The sequence below is a fragment of the Podarcis vaucheri genome (assembly GCF_965113315.1).
Source record: "Podarcis vaucheri genome assembly, chromosome: 6".
NCBI lineage: Eukaryota > Metazoa > Chordata > Lepidosauria > Squamata > Lacertidae > Podarcis > Podarcis vaucheri.
The window spans coordinates 40,890,121-40,913,458 of NC_138764.1; the positions used below are offsets into that span (position 1 = coordinate 40,890,121).

Consider the following 23,338-nt stretch of genomic DNA (forward strand, 5'->3'; position numbering starts at 1 on the left):
ACGCCTCTCTCCAACAAGTGGGGGGGGGAGAGGAGTAAACGCGCCTTTGACTGTCCCCCACCGGCCTTAAGCACAGACGCCCCTGCGTGGCCAAAGTTAGGCTTCCCAGAAGAAGCCCCTCGGGCCTGAAGTTGGCGAGCCTCTCTGGCCGGTGGGCGGGCTCATTGGCGCCCTCGGGGGGGGGGGCTCTGGCTCGCTGCATATGGATGGCGGGGCGGGCTGAGGCGCGGGGGGCAGTCCCACGTGCCCCCTCCCTCCCCGCGTGCATGGGAAGGCCGGGAAGGCATTCGGCAACTGCAGCTGTGCTGCTGCTACCGCCTCACAGCTCGCCACAGTGTTTACCTGCTGCAGCCCCTCTGCCTTAACCAGCGCAGGAGCGACGAGCGGGGGGGGGTCGCTCTCGGGGCGCGAGGAGGGGGGGAAACAACAACCGACCCAGCCAGCGCTCGGTAGCTCCCGCCGCTTCTGCTGCTGCTGCTGCTTCTGCTTCTTCAGAGCCTGCCTGCCTGCCTGCTCTCATGCCATCACAGCAACAAAGAACACGCTGAGCAGCGCGCGGAGAGAGGCGCCCGGGCTCCAGGCTCCACGAAGCCGAAAGACGGCGGGCGACCATGGCTCGGAAGGGGGACGCCGCTGCCTCTCCATACGGTGAGTGAGGCGAGGGGTGCTCGGGCGGCGGCGGCGGCGGCAACGCAGAGTGAGGGGCGGGCGCCGCGACGCAGCCCACTTCGGGCCGGCTCCTCCTGGGTTTCGTTTCGGCCTGTTTTGGCGCGCGCAGCCCCGCTGCCGCCGGAGTTTGTTTGCCTTTGGCGAGCGGAGGGACCCGGGCAGGTCCCTCGGTCGCCTCCGCGTTTCTGAGCGCCCCCCCCTCTCTCCCTTCCTCACTCACTCAGGCGAGCGCGGCTTGTTGCTGCGCCCTTGAGGAGGTCGGAAAGTTGGGGCTGACTGAGGCTGGCGGAGCGACGGCGAAAGGCGGCAAGTCCGGGGCAAAAGGCGCTGCTCTGCCGCTTCCCTCGCGGTCGTGTAACCGGGAAGAGAGGAGCGGGGGGGGGAATCCGGCAGGTGCACCGCCGCCGCCGCCGCCGCTTTGTCTTCCCTCCCGGGGGAGGACCGAGCACTGCTCCTTGTGGCCACGAGGTGCGAAGGGAGACATTTGGGGAGGGGTGGGGGAGGGATGGGGCAGGAAATAGGGTACGAGGCACTGGGGGAGCTTCGGCCGAGGAGATTTGGTGTGGGCAGCTGGGGCTTGTCAGTCACCTCTCTCTCTCCCCCCCCCCGATGAAAAGGGGGTTTAAATTAGCACCGTGGCAACATTTATTTATTTATATTGGTGTGCAGCCCGAAGAGGAAGAGGAGGAAATGATGGTGGTGATGCTGGACATACAACTCTGCTTCCTCGGTCTGGGGAGGGAGGCGGGAAGTGGTTTCTCCTGTTGCGCCAGGAGTTAAGGACGAGAGATTTGGAGGCAGATATGGTGAGAATACGGTGTCAGGGCTGGGTTTAGGAGAATAGGACTATTTGGAGGGATGCTTCCGACTTGGGAATCTGGGGTGTTGGATTTGTGGGGTGGATGTATCAGCAGGAGCAGGAGGGATTTGAATAAAAGGTTAGGCTGAGAAATGTGGTGCTGAGGCTGAGCTGTAAGGGCTTAGTGTGGAGCCGGAAAGACTAGACTCAAGAGTTGCAGTGGGGTCGGGGAGGGATGTCATGTCTAAACTGTGTACATTTAAAGCACAAAGAATGCTGGGGACTGTAGTTTGCTAAGGGTGCTAGGAACCATAGATCCCTGAGGGGTAAACTACAGTTCCCAGGATTATTTGAGGGAAATAATGAGCTAGAATTGTGCATTAAATATATGGCGTGCACTGGTGATTATTTTCGAGGGGACCCAATGAATCAAGGATGCACAATTTGGTCTGTGTTTTAAGGACTTGGAATGCCTGTAATGGAGATGTAGAACTAGAGACTGTAGGCTGTTGTGGTGTAGTGATGAACAAATAACCCCATTTGTGACTGCTGTTTCTGTGTCCAAATTTTAAAAAAAAAAATGGATATAGGTGAGTGCTGTTAATATGGTGTGTGTTGTGGTGTATAAGAGGGAATAAGTAAACCTATAAGGAGCTGGAGTTAGAGAATGTAGAGTTGGAGCATTTTTCTATGCATCCCATGCCATTTGGAGGCTTTGAGGTTTTGCAGAGCAGCTAAGCCGTTTGTGTCTACAGTAATAGACTAGTACTTTCAAAATCTAATAAAATTCCAATTTAAAACATATGAAAGCTACTGAAACCGTTTTTTCCCCTTTCACATCCCTTTTCCAGCTCAACACCAACCAACCAACCAAACTCAGTTCCCTCCCAAAAAGTATCTTCTGAAATATGTTTGCCCTTGGGCTTAGCACATTTAATTTAACACAGGGACAGTACATTTTGGTTTACTGCAGTGGGGAAACCGATATGTCCATGTTTTATATGAAGCTGTTAAAATATGCTAAGGAATAGCAGATATCTGAACTGAGAAACAGACTTTAAAATGTGGTGTGATCACACAGCTATAGACGTACCAGAAGTGAGAACTGAGTCACAAGAATGTGGTGGTTGTTACTTTACATCTTCTGTGTGACAGCTAAAAAGTGTTGTGTCAGTGTGACTATCTGATGGCGTACCATACAACACATAATAAACAATGTTCATTCAAATCTTATTGCCTCCTTTTGTGTAGGAGAAGCCATGAGATCTGATGAATTATGCAAACTTAAAACTACTGGGATGTATGGGGTGTTGGGGGAAAGGTAGTACCTCATCTGGGGTAGTTTGTCCACCTTTGGTCCCCCACCCTGCACTCAGCTGTCACCTGTGGCTCCTGGAAGCTGTCAGAACCCAACAGCAGCCACACCCTGGGAACAGCTTTAACTGGCTGGCTAAACCAGTGAGGGTAGCGGGTGGGTTTCAGATCCTCAGCAAATTAGGGACTTTCCCTTCATGCAAAGACGGTCTCCAGGGGATTGAGCGGATGAGACCAATAGTGCTTTTCCTCAGCCTCATCTTCTGAAAAATAAATCACATCCAATTTCTCTCAAATTCCACAGCAGCAATTTGAAATTTTGCTCCACAGTGTGTTTTCAGGTGGTTTCCAAGGCTACAAAGAAAATAATAGAGGAAAAGCTGAAGGCCTTTTCCAGAGGAAACTGATGAATGCTGAATTAAAACATGGCTTGGAACTGGGTAGTAGTAATGTCTTGACAAACATCTGAGAGCATTGGAATCCCAATTAGATTATACCAGCTATCTAGCAATTTTAACCCTTTCTCTTACTTTCAGTTCAGCTGCAATGGAGTTCAGAAGGGAATGGTTTTGGTGTTTTTTTTAAATTTGAAATATTTCAAGTAGCTTCCCATATTATTGCTATAGCATGCAAAGTTCTGGATTATTGCAAAGGAAAAGCAAACCATGTTAATGGTTGGCTGTTCAACAGAGTTTAAGAGTCAAGCCATTTGAAACCATTTGTTGTTTTTACCAGCTAAAAAGTTCTGGCATTAAAAACATGCTTTTTATATTTGTTACAATAACTAATGAATCTCATCACTATAACTTGATTGAAGCCCCTTTAGATAGCTGAGAATCAGAAGTGGGAAGAGTGCTTCTGTGCACAGGTCCTGCTTGCTGACTTCCCAAAGGAATCTGGTTGGCCACTGTGAGAATAGGATCCTGGGCTAGATGAGCATTTGACCTAATCAAGCAGGGGTTTTCTTAGGTTCTTTTGTCCCAGACCCTTTGCACTAATGGCTATTAAAGCTGCACAGAAGAAGACTTTGATAAACATGGAAGCATGTTGTTTACACTATGATATTGTTGTGAGTTTGGGTGTGTGTGAGTAGGCCATATTCAAAGACCCTTCTAACCCTGATCCAGCAAGTGTTAAAACTTCTAACACCCGTGTCGCTCACCACCCCAGTCTCCAAAGTGGTGCGAGATTACAGGGGTTCCAGGTGCTTACACACAGTTTGTGTTTCCTTCAGAACAAGGCACAGCAGAGTCTGTGGTATCTTTATGATATATGGTTTATTTACACAAATATACAATTTGAGCCTATGGTGGAGGGGTTCACAGCATTAACACCCCAAAAGGGTCTTGTTTCTCCAGTAGTTGTAACCTTGGATTGAAGGCTATTCCCAGCTTGCTGCTTTGCTTCTAGACCTCAACTCTGGCTTTGTCCTTCTAACTAACTGAAAAACTAACTAACTAACACACCCATTTGCTGTCTTGCACAGAGCCTCTTTCACTTTGTTTCCCTTAATGCTCCATCACCCAGGCGATCATCTAATCCAGAAACCAGCCTGCTTTATATTTTCACACTTTCTGGATCCAGGGGTTAGAAGGGTCTCTGCGTACAGCCTACTCTCACTGCCCAAACTCATAACACTATATATCTTATTTCAGATATTGTTTCCTGGTTGTGTGGATGGAATACACAGGGAAGTACAGATTCCTACTGTTCAGTGGAAGTGTCCCCCCCCCCAGCTTCCTAATTCACAAATTAGTGTTCATTCATCAGTAGAAAACCCTTCCACGGATCCTTTTCATTGCAAGGCATATCCACATTCAGCACATTTAAACTTTTAAAAGTCATGTTTGCTCTGACTTTGCTGGATTTGCTTTTGCTGCCCCACTTCTTCAAAACTGTGGGATTAAAATGAAATAGATGAGGTAAAGCTGTTTGAACTCTCTTATCTAAGTTATATCCCTTTACCAGTTACTTTCCCCTAATAAATGTCTATAATAAATGCCCCCCTTCCCTACATTCTTTAATCAATAGAACATAACTAGTTTCCCATGTATCATACCTTGCAACTTTTTAATGTCCCTTAGATGTAAACTGTTGTACTAACTCAATGAAAAAGAAATAAGCCTCTGTCAAAGCAAAGTTTATACAGCTGGCACTGTAGGGAGAAATCTATCAGTGTAATTACAGGCTGCTTTTTGTATATTATAAAATGCAGTTACTTAGGACCATGCAGGGCAATTTCTTACATTGCTTTTTTTCTTACACATGCTATTAGTGTGTACATAAAATTTTGGAAATAGTTCCCAGCACTTAAATAATCTGAATAGCTGACACGTCTTTTCAGAAGGTACAAAAAATAAATATTTCATGATACTTTCAAAGGGAAGATTTGTGAGAAGTAAAAGAATAAAAGCAGACCTCAATCTACAAGCTATTCAAAATGAATTATTCTAACCAATGTATTGGGACTAAACTGATTTAAGCTGACACACACTTGCTCTGGCCCTGGCTGGCCATGATTGGAATTACATCAGCAAAATGATCTTGCCATTTGCTGAACATATGAATCACATTGTTGTTGATGATGACAGTAATACTACTTCTTAATCTTACATGTATGCCATGTTGACTTCTGATCAGTTTCTAGTTGCAAATACAGAACTGACTGTTGATCATTTATACAAATTTAGGCCACCCTAATTTCATGAGCCAAGAAAATCTAGAGAATATTTGTGCTTATTTATAGCTGGTCAATAATTGGTACCATAACATCAGACTGATTCCCTTTAGTTCTATCTTCTATTCTCTCTTATTATCAAGCAATTGTACCATAGATGCGTGGTACATTTAACTGGTGGTACAGTTGGTGCCACAGTTGTTTGGTACAATGCATTTAAACATGACCTAAAACTCTTTATAAGCCTCTTTCACAGCAGAATACATTTGAAAGGGAAGAAGATCCATGAAATATAGAAATACACTTTTTGTTAAGATCTCTTTTCTGAAATAAAAATGGCATGTGAGTAATTTGTAAATCAATAGGTGAACTGTTGGAAATAGAAATGGATGTATTGGTGCAAAACCCAGCTGAGAATTACTGTAAGCAACTTAGCCTCTCAGCTCCAGTCCTGAATTATAAAATGGGAAAGAAAATGGGTTATTTCATTGGAGCTTGCAAAATTCTAATGATATCCTTATTCTTATTATTAAATTAAATTTCTATACTGTCCTTCATCCGAAGATCACACAGAAGATTACAATATAAAAGCACAAAAATACATACCATAAAAACAATAACCACCTTGCACATAGTTTAAATATGTGGTCCTGAATTGTGGTCCTGAGTGGTTTAAGGCTTTACAGGTCAATAATAACCGGCAGTTAATGCAGTCATGTCAGGATTGGCATTATACGCTTAATTCATCTTGCACCAGTGAGCAACCTCCATACCCTCCAACATTTCTCTAATGAAAATAGGGACATCCTAAGGAAAAGTTGGACATTCCGGGATCAAATCAGAAACGGGGGGTCTGAACCTGGCCTCCAAATTCTGCACCAGCTGAAGTTTCTGAACTGTCTTCAGAGGCAGCCCTACATAATAACATGTTGCAATAATCTATCCTAGAGTTTACTAGAGCATAGTATGTATAAGTTTGGCTATCCCTGTCAAGATAGGGGTTCAGCTGGGCCACCAGCCGAAGCTGATGGAAGGCATTCTGCGCCACCGAGGCTACCTAAGTCTCAAACAACAACGAAGGATCCAGAAATACCTGCAAGCTGTGTAACCCTCTCCTTCAGAGGAAGTGTAACCCCATCAAGAGCAAGCAACCCTCCCATCCATCCAGTCTAGGGAACCAGTAACTTGGTCTTATCTGGATTGAGTTTCAGTTTGTTGGCTCTCATCCAGTCAATTACTGAGGAAATACAGCAGTCCAGCACATCCATTGCCTCACCTGCAGATGTAAAGGAGAGATAGACAAATAGAGCTGTGTGTCACCAGCGTGTTGCTGACAATGTATTCCAAAACTCCAGATGACCCCACGCAGTTGTTTCATGTAGATGTTAAACAGCATTTAAATTAAACCCACACTGAAGGCTCCACAGGGCTGAAGAGCACTCCCCAGGTGTTATCCAAGCAAAACTGAAACCACCACAGGGTGGTTCCACTGCAAAATGGTTGCTTTTCGTTTACATGTATGTAAACTATTCATTTTGCTTATTTCCCTCCTCATCAATAGTTTATGACTATTAGTCTGTAATTTTATTACTTTTTACTCTGGAAATTATAGGCAGGAATGTGAGGATCTGTAGCCTTGGTTGCCCACTGATCACAATTTGTTTATTACCAACTGGTATGTGAGAAGTCATTAGGACCTCACTTGTAATGGGGACACCTTCACAGTATTTACTTCTTTGCCACATAGTTCTATGTGTTTCTCATGTTGAGCGTCAATAAAATACTTTCACATTTGAAAAATCCTAATTGTGGCTAACATTGTGTGTTTACTTTTTGTACGTATCTGATGTACTATGTATAGCTCAAAGCGTAACCACATTTAAAACTTGTTGAGCAATTTTATATATTACGTAGACAAATAAACATGTTCATCATGAAATATGCGTATATTCACAGCTTCTCTTGGCTTACTTTTCAATTTGTTAAGGTTTTGCATCCTATTCATGTCAGCTGGGAATTATGCCAAGCAGGATTTGGCTGCTGGATTATTCTTTTTCTCATTGTTAAACTGAAAGGCTATATTGAAAGGACCAGATACAGAAATCCCTCCTATAAGTGTGCAAAATGAGATACAACAAGATGCAATGACATTTTGGATATATTATAGTCATATTGTAAATATGTATTTTAGAGTTGTTTAACCTAATTAGTAAGGACTTCAACAAAGCATTATGCAGATAGAAACTATCTTAAGATATTCTATAAATATGTATGTAGGGAGTTTTAATGCATGTATCATTTTTGTATTGCATGTTTAATAATCTTAGCATATATAGAATATTTGCATACATTAAACTGTATATATATTGATGCATAGGGACGCGGGTGGCGCTGTGGGTAAAACCTCAGTGCCTAGGACTTGCCAATCACTTGGTCGGCGGTTCGAATCCCCACGGCGGGGTGCGCTCCTGTCGTTCAGTCCCAGCGCCTGCCAACCTAGCAGTTCGAAAGCACCCCCGGGTGCAAGTAGATAAATAGGGACCACTTACTAGCAGGAAGGTAAACGGCGTTCCGTGTGTTGCGCTGGCTCGCCAGATGCAGCTTGTCACGCTGGCCACGTGACCCGGAAGTGTCTGCGGACAGCGCTGGCTCCCGGCCTATAGAGTGAGATGAGCACACAACTCTAGAGTCTGTCAAGACTGGCCCGTATGGGCAGGGGTACCTTTACCTTTACCTTTTATATTGATGCATATAAAATAGGAAATACTGTTATATTTACATTTTTTATATATAAACTTGAGCCTTTGGTACAATGACAGGTTATGTACAGTTTTGCTAACATTATTATCTTGTTTGTGCTTTAGGATGCTTGTTATGATTTTAATTGTGCAAATACTTAAGGACACAGGCAACATTTGTAATCATGAGAAGTCACACCGAGTGGGATTATTCTCAGCAAAGCTACATTGTTTTAAGGCTGAAAGTTCAAAAGAATTATTGACATAGAAATAATCAATGTTTAGGAAGGTTTTTCTTATTTCTCTGTGCACAAAAGGCCACGGCAACTACTAAAGTTTTTGTTCCATTTGAAAAATCATTAAATGCAAGAAACAGCAAAAAGATACAAAATGCATACGTTTGGCCCTGTGTGAATTTGCTGAGCAGAATGTGGCTGAAATGGCAGAACTTAAATGCAGGACAAATAACTAAGTTATTATTCATTAATTTATGAATTGTTTTTTACATGTGCCTCAGGGTGATTTACAAACATACAGTAGAAATAGAACTAAAAATGCCCACAGCTAAAGAGAGATTTTAAAACAATACAGAATTGGCACCTAAGACAGAAACCCTGAAAAAGCTTGCTGGAACAAATATATCTTTAAAAATATGATAGTGTGAAGGACTGGCAGGGCTCTGAAGAATGTGTGGCAGAGGCAGGGGGTCAGGGGGTGACCCAGGAGAAGGGCCCAGCAATTTATGGGGTTTGTCATCACCCACAAGGCAGGAGCCAAGGTAGGGGGAGGAAGAAGAGTTAGGGCAGTCTGAGACAGAGAAAGGCACATAGGATGTGGCAGAAGAAGACGAGGCTGTTCTGGCAACAGATGGGTTAGTAGATTCCTTACCTTCCCCCACCCTGCTGTCTCCCAGCTCTAAGAGGGACTTGAAGCAGGAAAGAGAAGTAACAATTTCTGGGCAGGAGAAGTCTCAGGCTGTGGGTATGCAACCTGTCAGGGGAGGGTATATAAGCCAAATGCTGATGAAACATACGACACTAGCTTCTAAATAATTGCATTTGACTTTAATTTATTTTATCAATTTCATAAAATTTATACATTGCTTGTTTGTACAAAACAACAACCCTCAAAGCACTTTACAAAAAGATAAAACCATAAAATAAGAAAAATATATGATACATTAACACACACAAGAACTTTAAATCCTAAAACAAATTAAAATTCATGTCAGCTTCCAGGTACCTGCACGACAGGCTGCAGTCATATGCAGAGTTATCCAGGAATAAAGCCCATTAAACTTAGTGGGGCCTACTCCTTAGTAAGCATGAGGAAAGGATTGGGATGCATTTAATTATTTCTTGTTGCATTTACCGGTATATCCAACCTTTCCTCCAAGTAGCTCAAGGTGGACCTGTCCCCTCCTCATTTAATCCCCACAACAACTCTGTGAAACAACTCTGTGAGATAGGTTAGGCTAAGCGACTGCCTTCAGGTCATCCAGTCCTAGTTTGACAAGCTAACCATTACACCACCACTGACAGTGTTGGCGAAATATATTGAATCAGACGTGATAAATCCAGATTACCTAACCTATGGATCCAGACAACCTATGGGCAGATTTTTGCCAGTTGCCCCTTCTGCCTTAACTGCCCCCCCCACTTGGAACAGCATGGGGAATGGTGCTAGGGGATGCAGACAGAAGCGGAAATTAGTGAAAATTGCTTCTCTCCCCCCCCCCTTGCCTAGTGTGATCCTTCCTAGATCTTGGTCCCTTCTGCAAATGGAAAGAGACTTTCTTTTCCCCCCTTTCTTTTTGCAAGTTTGGATTCAGCCCCATATTTTATGTCAGGCAATACAGTTTCAACAGGCTGCATCCCCAGATTTTTTGTCTTTTAGACATCAGGTGAAAAACTTTTTATTCTCTAGTCTAGAGCAGCCTTCTTCAACTTAACATTTTGAACTGCATTTGCCATTAGCCAGCATGTCCAAAATATCTGGAGCGCACCAAATTGTAGAAGCATGCTGTAACCCTTCTACAGTGTTTTTATTTTTCCTAGCTCCAAACATATTTGTTTTTCTGCTGCTTTTAACTATGGTCAGTTGTTTTGTTGTAATTGTATACTGTACTTTGAGAGTGTACAGGTTAGCTGATGATGACAAATGGAAGCTCACAACCTATCTGAAGAGTAGCTGTGCTAAGCTGTACACAGCTGCTGAACGATTGCGTACCCAGTTTCTGAACAGGAGGCAATCCTCATAGAGAGGTGAGATGCTGGTGGAATAAAGAGAAATGGAATACAACTGCAGATGTCAACCCATGTTAGATATACGCCATTCAGTCTTGCATTGTTTTTTCACCATCAGCTAGGCAGTCACTTTATCTGCCTATTTGAATGTTTCCTTGTACTGATTTGAATAGCAAAAGCAATCATTGTTGCATTTCTATGAAATGCTGATTAGTTCACTGAGAGCAGACTTTTCTAAATGTTTTAACAGTCATGTGTGGAGCCATAAAACAACAACAACAGTGTAACAAAAACAATCAAACCCTATATGAAATGGAGCAATTCAGTAAATATAACAGAGCCACCATTAATCAATTGATTTACTAATATAAGACTAATTAATATTTATCTATACTTAGGGCTTTGTTCTCTGTTCCCCAAACCAAAAGAAGAGATCATGTGAGCCTGCCATTGGACAGTCATTGTGAGCTTATTATAATTGGACTTGCGGTGTGTAACTAATTAACTGTAATAGGACCTCAGGTCCTCTCACAGTTTGTTTTGTACCAGTATGGAAATATCCCCATGTACGTACACTACTCTGCTTAGGTGCCTATGAAAGGAGAATAGTTTTGAGCTCATCTGCTTCTTTATTCCCCCAAAGTGCTAATATGTAGCAGAAGACTAACCTACAAATTAGGTGCTAACATGGGAGCCAACTACTAAGGGCTGATGTTCATTTGCTCCCCCCTAAAGTATTTGAGGGGGCTGGTCCCTTCCAAAGTTGATGGACATGGCTATTCAAATGGTGTGTGTGTGCCACATCATGTGATTGATAATGTAGGGGAGGGCCTACCTGCTCCCCTCAATATTTTATTCAAGTTGGCACCCCTGGATGTTATAATAGCATTCAGTAGATGTCCCACATATTGCCAATGTGCACTGTACATAAATGCACATCTCTATATCTAAATTTTGTTGTTTTACAAATCCCAATAAATATAACAGGTTTAATCCAGACTTTCTAATGTACATGCATACATATATTGCACTTGTTTGTGAAATTATTTTGTTTTAGACAAGTTAATTCCTATTAAACTGTGTTTGAACATCTCGGCGAGCCATGGTTAACTGGTAAGCCAATAATATCTTTAGATCATGGTTTGTTTGGAGCAAAACAAACCATGACTCCTGGTTTGGACATGAGGCTAAGTCAAGGATTGTGGTTTTTTGCCCCTGAGCTCCAATGTAAAGGAACAAGGTTGGTAGCCATGGTTTACCACTAGCCACAGTTTACCAGAACATGCAAACCCACCCAGTGTGTGAAGTAAATTCTGTAGGACTTTTAATAAAGAAGCACATTCTAAGTAAAATAGCCTGACTTAACAATGGGCCTCTTTGCAAAACAATAGCATTTGTTTTTTCATACTTCTTGGACAGATAAGTTCTAACTGACATGCAACTTATACAAGAAACAGGTGGTCTTCAGACTTAAGACGCTTACACGAGTAATACAGATCTTTCTCTTTATGCAACCCCCAGAAAACCACTTTGCCACTCAATGATAGTGACAGATAAATTGGAAGGTTGCAGTGCATAATTAACACGTAAATATTATAGCATGATTATCATTATGACAGATATGATGGGCACTAGCAGAGTTTTTTTTAAAAAAAGGATTAGATAATTTTGTCAAGGATAGATGTATGAATATTAAGTACCATAACAGCAGTAAATGAATTTGTTTCATGTTCAGAGGCCATAAACATCTGATTACCAGTTTCTACCTACAATGTCCTACCTGCATTGTTGGGTATCCGTCTCTGTGAAAAGTGTGGTGGACAGGGCCTGCTGAATCACACACAGCTATATATTTCTAAATAATGTTCAGCTTGTGACCTGCATACATTGGAGACATCCCTCTCCCTCACCTCATGTTCCATTGTAGTAACTGTGGTGAACTTGAATATCTTACTAAAGAAGTACAACTTCCGCATATGATAGCTTAAGAATGGCAAGGTTAAGGTTTGGTATATATGAAGTAAACACCTATGTTGTTCTGAGTATATGCACTTTTAGAAATAAAGCAGAGTGCCATTCTGTTTTCAGTGCATCTGGTGTTAGCATGATCTTGTGCAGAATTAAACATGCCTTAGCTCACAGATTTCCATTGGTCCTTTACACAGCACCAAGCTGCAAAGAGCATGCGGGAAGGACTGTTTTGGGCTATGAAACCTGCTTTCACTACAAGATCGCCAGAGCATTGTCTGAAAACAGAGCAAAGCACTTTTTGTTGGAAAAGGATGCGCTTTTTCAAGTATATTTTGTATTTTATTAATATTGAAATACTAAGAGGATGACCCAGCCTAGCATATGTGGGAAGGGTCTATTTTAAGTCCCATTGATTTCAGCAGGGAGCATTCAAACACATTCATAACTTTTATCTTTTTAACCTTGGCTGGAACTTCCCACACTATGGATTATGCCCTTTGTTAAATTTGTTGTTCCCTGTGCTGTTACAGGGATGGAAGGGTTTATACATTGTGCAGTCCAATCCCATACACATCTCCTCTCGAGTTCAGTTGGACTTACTCTCAAGTAAGTAGGTATAAGATCGTAGGCCGAACCAGAAAAATACACTATCAATAGACCTTGAAATAAGGTGATTTTGTTACTTTTGACAGCACAGCATTATTTTTGGGTGGGGGAGGGAGGGAAATGAAAAGCGTAGGTGAAAAATGGGTAATAAATCTTAATGCAGGAGGCATACGAAAATGATTGCATCATCAAGTGCATCATCAGTAACAATGCTAAATGTGCTTCATACACTTTAATGCCATCAGTCTTGAGCTTGTATTTCTGTAGTCATCAGTCACAATCTCATATGCAGCTAAGAGACAAGAAGCTTATCAAGGATTTGTGTATAGTACAAGTGATGTACCACAGCTGCAGCCTTTCCCTCTCAGCAGCAAAATTACCTATTAGTTTTGGGACATGAAAGTTCATTATTCTCTGTGATGAAACAAGAACAACACAATTTTGTCATTGTCAGCCCAGGACATGTTTACTTCTTATCACCATTGCTGCAGTGCAACATATTTTTCCACAGACATTTTTGCAGACTTGTGTATATATATAATATTCCTCTGTGAAGGCACTTTCTTTGGAAGCGATGGCTACAACTTTTGCCATGGCATCTGAATTGTTCCTGCTTTTTTTTTTCTAGGGATAGCCCAGCACATTTTTGTGCTCTAAAAATGGATGCTGAATTTGCCACGTTGTTAAACAATTCTGTTCTCCAAGTGGTATTCATATTCAGTCTAAGAATCTTATAGACTGCAAGTTAGACAGTGCTGTGAATATAAGTTTTGAAACCACAGCTACAGCTCTCAAGGTGCCCATGCCCATGTTCCTGTTTTTCCAGAGCACCTTTCTTTTAGTTAGATTATCTCAGAGCTCAGGTTCAGGAAGATGAAAGGATCAAGCTTGTATTTAACAAGCTTTCAAGAGTGGTTGCTTGTAAGGCTAATGCCAGCATAAATTAGGACTGACTGAAAATTTGTGTCATGGCATTAGGAATGATGGTTTGAAGACACTCTGGCTTGGACATGACTTGACCTAGGACTTGCCTGATAGTTTCCCATTTTTTTCTAGCAAAAGGCTATTTGGACAATCACTGATAAGCTTCTTACTGATGTCATGAGTTGGGACAAGGGGAGTAGGCTCTATTTCAAGACCCTTCTAACCCCTGGATCCAGCAAGTATGAAAATATAAACCAGGCTAGCTTTCTGATGAGGTGATCTCCTGGTGATGGGCCATTAAGGGAAACAAAGAAGACGGAAAGCAGGTGGGGCCCCCTCCCCAGACTTGTGGTTAGTTAGAAGAAGAAAGCCAGAGTTTAGGGCATAGAGTTTGCAGTGATGTGAGCTAAAGGCAAAGCAGCAAGCTGGAGAGAGACTCAGAGTAATGTTTGACTTCTCTTTGAATCAAAGACTGTAGGTATGGGGGAAACAAGATATATGTGGAAATAAACCATATATCATAAGGACACCCCAGTATGCACAGTGCCTCATTCCAAAAGAAGACACAAACGTTCGGTAAGTGTCTGGAACCCCTTGGCATCTTGCACCACTCAGAGATTTGGTGTAGCACGATGCAACATTAAATTAGTGGGAAATAAAAAGCGATCCCCAAAGTTTTCCTTTTGTTTCCAAGGAAATGTCCAGGGCAGCAGAGATTTTGCTATCAGGAGCATAGTCTGCCCAAGTTTCAGTCAAAGTCGGCTAAAAATCAGAAAGCAAGAACAAAGCGAGCTTTGTTTCTCAGCTGCTCTAGCCACCAGCCCTGGAACAGAAAGAGTGACTGATTCATGCCTGCCCCTTCCCACAGATCATAGTGGGAGGGAGGCTAGCCAGTTTCTCTTCAGAGTGGAAGAATATCTTCAGAAACAGTTGGGTGTTAAGACATCATATCACAGGGATACCTCACTGAGTTCAAAGTGGCACTCAAGGAGTGCTTTTTTATTTCTTCCTTGCCAGGGGATTTGGCAGCAACAACAAAATTGCTGATAGAAGGGGCCAATCAGCAGCTGTAACAGTTGCAGGGTATAGAACAGGTTCCAGATACTGAAAATAGCAAAGGCATGTAGTCTGTAATTTTCCACTTTAAAAAGAAGGGCAGGGGGACAAGCCTATTTCATGATTTCAAATGGCTGAACAAATACATCAGACATATATTTTAACATGTAGAAATCCTCTCCTATGTAGCCATGGACATGGACACCTTGTAGAAGTGGGTGGGATGTTTTATTATTGCATTTCTTTTTTCTCTTGGTTTTAATGTATCTCTGCAGCTTGGTGGAGGGTCTGTCTGTTTGGCTGCATGTTGCTTTGGGCTGCCCTGGGCAAGATAAAGTGGCTAACAAATTTAATAAAAAATAAAAATAAACATTCAGCCAGGAATCATATAATCATAGAATTGTAGAGATGGAAGGAACCTGAGGGTCATCTAGTCCAACCCTCTGCAATGTGGGAATCTCAACTAGGTCATACCTGACAGGTGACTTCATGGTTTCTGTAGGTTTCTAGGACACACAGATGCACTTAAGTGAAGCTTGTTCACAGGAAATGTCTCTGTTATGGCTTCAACAGGTGACATTATCCATCATGTGAATTTTGCATTAGACTTTCCATTACCCAGAAAGTTCAACAAGGTGCTGATTATAGTGATAGCTTTGTGAAGAGAACAGGGTATTCCCACATGCACTCATTGTAAGGGCACCATTCTTTGAAAAGACAGAGGTGTGGCAATGGTAGTGCACCTTTCCTCTAAGGTAGTCTTCCCTATAAATGGCAACAAGATTCAGATTAACCCATTTCAAGATATATAACATATGGAATATATTCTAGAATCTAGACTCTGTATCTTCCATGCTGTTCCTGTCTCATGAAAGAACAAAACATCATCTCTTTTCAGGTAGAAATTAAGATGAAACTGTTTAGAAGATATTTTGAGGTTGTGTTTACAATCAAGGGGTATACAAATTTTGCCAAATAAATTAAGCTTTGTCCCACTAGTTTATATATATGCCAGGACAAATTTTACTTGGTCATTTCACCATGGCATGGGAATCAAACCAGGACGAGTAAAAATGTTGGCAATTTAAAAAACAAAAACAAAAATCATTTGACAATGACATTTCTTTTCCAAGCAGCAGTCAGTTGCAAAGCACCCAATTGTTAATTCAGGAGAGCATGGCCATTATGGAAACATTTTCAACTCCTTATTTATTAAATGAGTGTGTATTTTAGAAGACAGCACATGCATGTAATGTGAGCTCAGCTTGGAAGTCCTCTCTGCCACAAGGAATGTGAGCAGACATAAGCATGAATTCAGCACTGCTAAACAAATTCTGTAAAATAAGCGAATAAATACACACCCAGAAGTTTGAAGAAATAGATGTTTTCACATTCTCTCCCTCTCTCCCTCTCTCCCTCTCTCCCTCTCTCTGTGTGTGAATTCTAACTTGTGTTCACTGAAATATTTAGTATTTCACTAAATTCAGGAGACCATTGATTAGCTACAAATGAACTAACTTGCATAATCATTAATACAACTGCTGCATAGTATCCAGCATTAGCTTTGGAATACAGTAGTAGCTATGTTCTGCTTGCTAATTGTGTCACTGCAGCATTAGATGTTTTTTTTTATCAGTGAGGCTGCTTCATAAGTATTCAGACTTTCCCCCTCTGAAATACTTGCCATGTTTTCTTTTTAAAAAAACAACAACAACTGGATAAAGTATTTCATGCCTATTTATCACTGTAGTTTAACAATGTCAAGCTGGTGGGGAGGTATGTATTACTGTTTCAGAGCTGTGCCTCACTTTTCATAGCAGTGCATCATAAATACGGTATGTTTAAGAAATTGAATCTTATATTCTTTCTAAGGAAGTTGGATATATTATGATTTGTGGACTGAATATTTACAGCACTTTACTTCTGTTCATAGTTTATTTTCATAAGTGTGAGTCCAACTAGCTTTATGCTTATGTAGGTTATGACAATTTATGACTCAATACGCACCTTTCCAGGCAGGCATTGTGGTCCATCAATAAGCTTCCTGTTTTTGTTGGTTCCTAAGAAAAAAGCAGTGTGATTATCAAGCACACAGGCCAGCATATGTGATTCATCAGGGATGGAAAATCTGTGTCCTTCCAAATTTTATCATCCCCAGCCACCATGGTCAATGGCCAGGGATATGGTAGTTCAAGTACCTCCTGGGGGGTGGGGACAGGTTCTTATTATTTTGCTGACCTCTAGTCTATGTCCTGTTTTTGGATAATTACTTTCCAGCACAGTATCTAAGCCAAGATGTGTGTGGCCTCCATATGTCTGAACATAGCACCTTCATACACGTCTGGGAGGTGGGAATGCCGGGGTGGGGACACACATAGGAAGCAAATAGTAAGGGACTTCATATCTGTGCACAGAGTACAGTACAAACATATCTGCTTCCTGACTTTCTAAGGCAGGAGTTGATCATTTGAAAACAGCTATATATTCATATATATATATATATGTATGTATGTAAAGGGACCCCTGACCATTAGGTCCAGTCGTGGCCGACTCGGGGGTTGTGGCGCTCATCTCACTTTATTGGCTGAGGGAGCCAGCGTACAGGTCATGTGACCAGCATGGCTAAGCCGTTTCTGGCAAACCAGAGCAGCGCACAGAAAAGTCATTATACACACACACACACACACACACACACACACAGACACATTCATCTTCCATCTCATTCAAGATCTTACATCTTTCTTTGTCTCTCAGAGGGATTTCTATTTAAAAAAGAGTTTTCCTAAAAACTGTGGGAGCTGTGATGGACATTTCCTTGCTAACCTTGGATAGGTGTAGGTACTTTAGAGTACTATTGAAGGTAGTATATTCTATTTCTTGTTCTGGCTTCATTTCCATCTTTTATTATTTAAGAGAAAATTTCCCGCTCTTCCCAGCTATAGTCGGAACAAGGCGGTTAAAGGATAGATTCTTCCCCTTTCCCAAGGAGTCTTAACTACACATTTATGGGTCAAGAGGGGATTTTAATTGTCCTTAGTGACTATGAAACAGGATCTTATTTTGGATTAATTAATGCCAGCTACAAGGATGTTACCCTTTACACATCCATCAGACTCCCTCTCTGATGATATTTTGGAAGCAACTAACTGATTCCCCAACCCATTTAGTTTCAGTGTTTTGTGTGATGCTGAAATTAATTTGTTAGATGATTATTAATCTTTGTGTTACTTTGTTGTGGGTGGCTGCCTTCAATAACATTGTGATGGAGTTTGCTTGTGATTAATCTTATGTATATGATGTCTGCCCAATCCTGAGCCCACCTAAATTTCTAATAATATTTTTTAAGGCATGAGCTGGCCTTTTAATAAATTAATTATCTTAAGCCTGTATCACTATGGAAGGTAGCCAACTAAATCAGGCAGTAGAACCATTGAAGCCAATTGTTGTGAGCAGCTGTAACAGACTGTCAAGTCTGTTGATGTCATTGGGCTTGCCATGAGTATTTCTTAGTTGCCTATATCTCTGTGGATTTTTATCACCTGTTTCATGGGCATTTGCTTTGCATGAACAATCAGAACTGATTCCCACTAGTAGCCATGGCATTTCGTTTGGGCAGAACTTTTTCAGTCAATTTAATGATAGTCAAGATTAAACTGAAACACATTCAGCCACATCTATTGTATTGTACATTCCAGTATTGCACTGCTATGATACTGATTTAACTGTCAACTTTTAGTTATGATTTGTTGGTTGACCAAAACTATTATTTAACAATGTGTTAAAAATGTGATGTATCTAGAAACATTATCTAGGATTGGGGAGACGAAAAGCAAAATCCTTGGTTGGCCTTCAGTAATGTGCATCTCACAGGAAATTGTGTGAACGAAACTAAGCAATCACATCCCTTGTGATTCCTTGTACTCACATCAGGTCCAGAATCTGTCTGGACCTATTTGTAAATATGGACTGATTACTTCATTCATCATAGTGCAAACCATCATACTATGTCTACAAACCAAATTGAACTTTTTAAATAAAACATTTTGATTCTATATTTTTATTTGACTCTCTGTTGTGTTTGGATAAGAAAAGGTCAGGTCATTAAGCCCTTTGGGTGCTGTTATGCTAATACCAGTGTGTAACGTGGGTCTCATGTACTAGAATTGGCTTACCCAAATAGTCGATAAGAGTTCAATTTGTCTAATTTGTTTTTCTAGTGCTGTTTAAGCTTTTTTATTTTTCTTCTTGGCATCTCTACTTTTTCCTCATATTATTAAACATATAAGCATATTATGCATCTCGTTGCTTCAACAAAATGCATGGGTTCTGTCAAGAGCAGGACACTTGTAGCTGAATATGGATTCATTATGCCTCTTGCGCTTGTAATCACTGCTTGCTTGGTCATCAGTCTTCACATACATACGGATTTACTCAGTTTGCTGTGCACTCACACCTGAAGTGCAAAGCTACAACATAACCACCCACATCTGTTAACATGAAGCCCTTCTCCTGCTCCTTCTTGTTGCTCTGTGGTCCATTCCAAAGGTAATAAATATTAAAAATAGCAGTTACATAGGTAATGGTATTTGGATTGTTGAAAGTTATTTGCCCAGTAAAATAAGTGTAGACATACTGAATGTGATAAAATAAATTGCATTAACTTTGAACTATTAAAACACTTAAGTACTTAAACAGAGTGATTAGTTTTTCTGTGATGTTATTGGCAAAATTGGTTATAGAAGTATGTTCTGTGCTATTATAGCTGGTTTCTCAGTTCTAATTTCATGCCCTACCGAAGTCCACAGAAATATAATATATACCTAGCCAGTGAAATGCACTGGTGATTCCAAGGTATGGTCATACTTCGCCCCTGTGTTATGGTCTGGGGTCACATGAAGCAGCCAAATGACTGAAGTCTTGGTGCATGTTTTCCAGTCATTACTTCCAAGAAAACAATTTAAAAAATATTTAAAGTCCTCCTTCCACAATAAGTGTATTTGGTGATAATTGAATACCTTGAATAGTGCAGTTCTGGGTATTACTGTGTGGTATTATTTGTACTGGGTGGTACAGTAAAACTAATTGGTTTTCATCACTTACAATTCTCCCTGACAGGATTTCTTGGACGTGCTTGGTATGCTAAAAAAGCAGCTGACTAACAAATAATGTTGCAATAATACTGTATTTATTTTGGGCCTTTCCAAAAGAATGATAAATAGCCTCTGTGCTGCGGCTTTGCTGGTAGCTGACAAAGGGCAATGAACTATATCTCTGAATGCCCCCTTCTGTTGCTTTCAATACAATGTGATATCTGTGCTAGCATCTAGACAGCAGCTAGAACAAGCAAGACGATAATAACTGTTATGTCTCTCAGGCCAGCATACTTGAATTCTTGTAATGTTTATCCCAATAAGTAATTTGAAAGTATGAGATGAGATTTGTGAAATGCTCATCTATTTTTATACAGATGATGGTATTCTCCCTTGTTCCCTTTAATTCTGGCAGTTGGAAATTACTTCTCAGCTTCAATGTGAAGAAAAGTGTTATAAATCTTTTAAAAACTGCAATATGCTGAGCAGTTCTACATTCCAATTTCGCTGGGTAGAGGGGTGGGAGGAAGATACACCATGAATATGCTGGAGAAATAGCTAATGCATGGTCAGCCCAGGGTGGGGTGCGAAATGCACAATAAAGAAATTCCAAAATATTGGGGAAATGGCCGAAATTGATCCAGCAGCACCACTAAAAAATCACAAATCTGGTGCCATCTACATGCTGCCTGCTTACAGAAGGAGCTCATTAACTTAGGTTGAGTTCTGCACAACTGCACAACTCTCAAAGCGTCACCTCACCCTGAGGTAGGCAGCAATGGCCGTAGCAATTCCCAGGCATCTCTCTAGGCAGGGGTTTGTGTCCCCTCTTGCTCCATAACATCACTCTTTTATGAGCACAGCACACAGAGCAGGGAAAAAGGATTTCGCACACAACGTATCACCCACATAGCTCTCCTGGGACAAGGCTTCAAACCCCATCAAGAGAGGAACATACCCTCTTGCCAAGCAACCATGAAGATGGGACTAAAGAAGCAATAGAAGCACAGTGACAGCAGCAGCTTCAGGTAGTTCACTGCATATAGTGTATGGAGTAAGGAAGGAGGAGTTCAAGTCCTCCTTGGGAAAAAGAGAGAATATGGCCCCACTCACTTTTTGCACAGATCGTTGTAACATGTTGTTGTTGCAACTTGTACATGTCTTCTTATTGAGTTCTGCTTTAGAGTGGCAATAAACTGTGGGATAAATTCATTTTATTTTGTTTCCAGTCGCATCAATCCATAAATTTGCTCGTCATTACTCCTATAGATTCTTGGAGGTTTTAAGTAATCAATGGAGATGTGTAAATGACTTTGCATATATGAAACATAGCCCATGATATGTTACTGCTGACAATGTCTGTTACTACATTATGTAAACATACATATGTTCATAATACATAATAGTAATCAATTAATAATGCCCGTTCTGGGAGCCAGGAAAATTGCTTTTCTAGGTCATGAGATAAGAGTATTTACAGGCAGATGGAAAGTTAAAGAAAACTTCTTTCTGTAAATGAAACCACAGTTTAGTCTAGCCTGTAGCTGCTTCCTCTTGGTCTGACCTCAGCTTGACTTGTTGTTCTGTCAACTCCTAAATCTAGCCAAATTGTCCTTTTATATCTTATATAAGTAACCTTTCACTATCAAATTGTAGACTGCTGTACCACCAATTACCCTTGTAACCCCAGATCACAGCCAACTGATTGCAAGATTTCCTTGTAACATTGAAGGAGGTACAGTACCTGCCTATAATTGTAGGTACTGTATGCAGTTAAAACCTAGTGTTATAACAGCTGTGTTTCAGTGGGCTTAAACACCACACACAACACTGGTTCTGTGCAGTAAAATTTAAGTGGATACCTGTGGTACCTGATCATCTGGCTCTACCATGGGATTCACCCTCAAGTCCTCAATATACTAATTCTGGCCAAAGCCACCAGCACAGAGAAATTAGACTCACCCCCCTCCATTAAGTTAGGGAGCCTTACTAATACCTAAATTCACCTGTTTCAGCCACTTATTTAATCATCAAGTACAGAGGTGAATTAAGGAATATATGGGAAATTTAATACATCCATGGAATCATAGAACTGAAGAGCTGGAAGTGACCCTAAGGACCTAGTCTATCACCATATGGGGATCAAATCTGCAAACTTGGTGTTATCAGCAGCATGTTCTAACAAACTGAGTTATCCAGTTGATCGAGCAGGCTTAGTGTCAAATAGTAGCATCCTTAATCCTACTATACTAAAGCCCAGGAGTGGCTGGCATAGAGTAGAGGGTGCCTTGTTGTCTTTGTTTTCTGAAGTGCATAGGATCAAGTCATTTGGTGTCAGAATTATAATTCTAATATTTGTATTCCTACAGAATCATATATGGGCTCTTTCAAGAAATACCTATAAATATACAGTGGTACCTCGGGTTACAGACGTTTCAGGTTACAGACACTTCAGGTTACAGACTCCGCTAACCTGGAAGTAGTACCTCAGGTTAAGAACTTTGCCCCAGGATGAGAACAGAAATTGTGCGGTGGCGGGAGGCCCCATTAGCTAAAATAGTATCTCAGGTTAAGAATAGTTTCAGGTTAAGAATGGACCTCCAGAACGAATAAAGTTCTTAACCCGAGGTACCACTGTATGAGGTATTGTGGCCCTCACCCTCCCATTTATAGTTTTATTTCTTTTTATAGGAATAAGAATTTGCATTTTCCTCACAATACAGCATGCAGTGATTTTCTGCCTTATGATGTGGCTATCTAATCTGAAAGGAGAAACTTGGCTGTCCACACTGCATCACCAATGAGATGCTGTGCGAAGAGGGTTCATTGCTCTGCATCTGACAAAGTGGGCTTGCTGCAAGGACATATATGCTATTATACAATAAATGTGTTAGTCTCTAAAGAAACTTAAGGCTATTCATTATTATTTGTGACCAACGTGCAGTGGACCTTTGTGCTGTTATCCATGCATAGAAGGCAGCAGAGTAGATTTCCTCAGTATATCAAATGGTTGTGGAACAATATGTCTACTGTCCGAATATTGAGGCATTTGTTTTGAAGAAATGCTGCCTTTTTACGTTGCAGTGAAAAATGCTTGTATGGGCAGCAGGAATGCTAGCGGGTATTTCCCCTACATAACTTAGAGATTCAGCATCTGTATTTCTGCATAACAGCTTGCCTGTGAAAATATATGGATAACTACATGGGATCTAGGTGGGGGGAAACATTAGAACATATTGTGTTCTCAG

The 23,338-nt window shown here is 41.2% G+C and overlaps 1 protein-coding gene across 2 annotated transcripts in view; it reads left to right on the forward strand.

The window, feature by feature from the left end:
• The first annotated feature begins 97 nt into the window (after window positions 1–97).
• The window catches only part of SLC44A5 (solute carrier family 44 member 5), a 161,157-nt gene continuing 137,916 nt past the window's right edge, over window positions 98–23,338 (forward strand). For both annotated transcript variants that reach the window (XM_082227253.1, XM_082227251.1), the window contains exon 1: window positions 98–648. In XM_082227253.1, coding sequence (XP_082083379.1) covers window positions 612–648 — 37 coding nt within the window. In that variant the 5' untranslated portion in view covers window positions 98–611. The remainder of the gene's footprint in view (window positions 649–23,338) is intronic.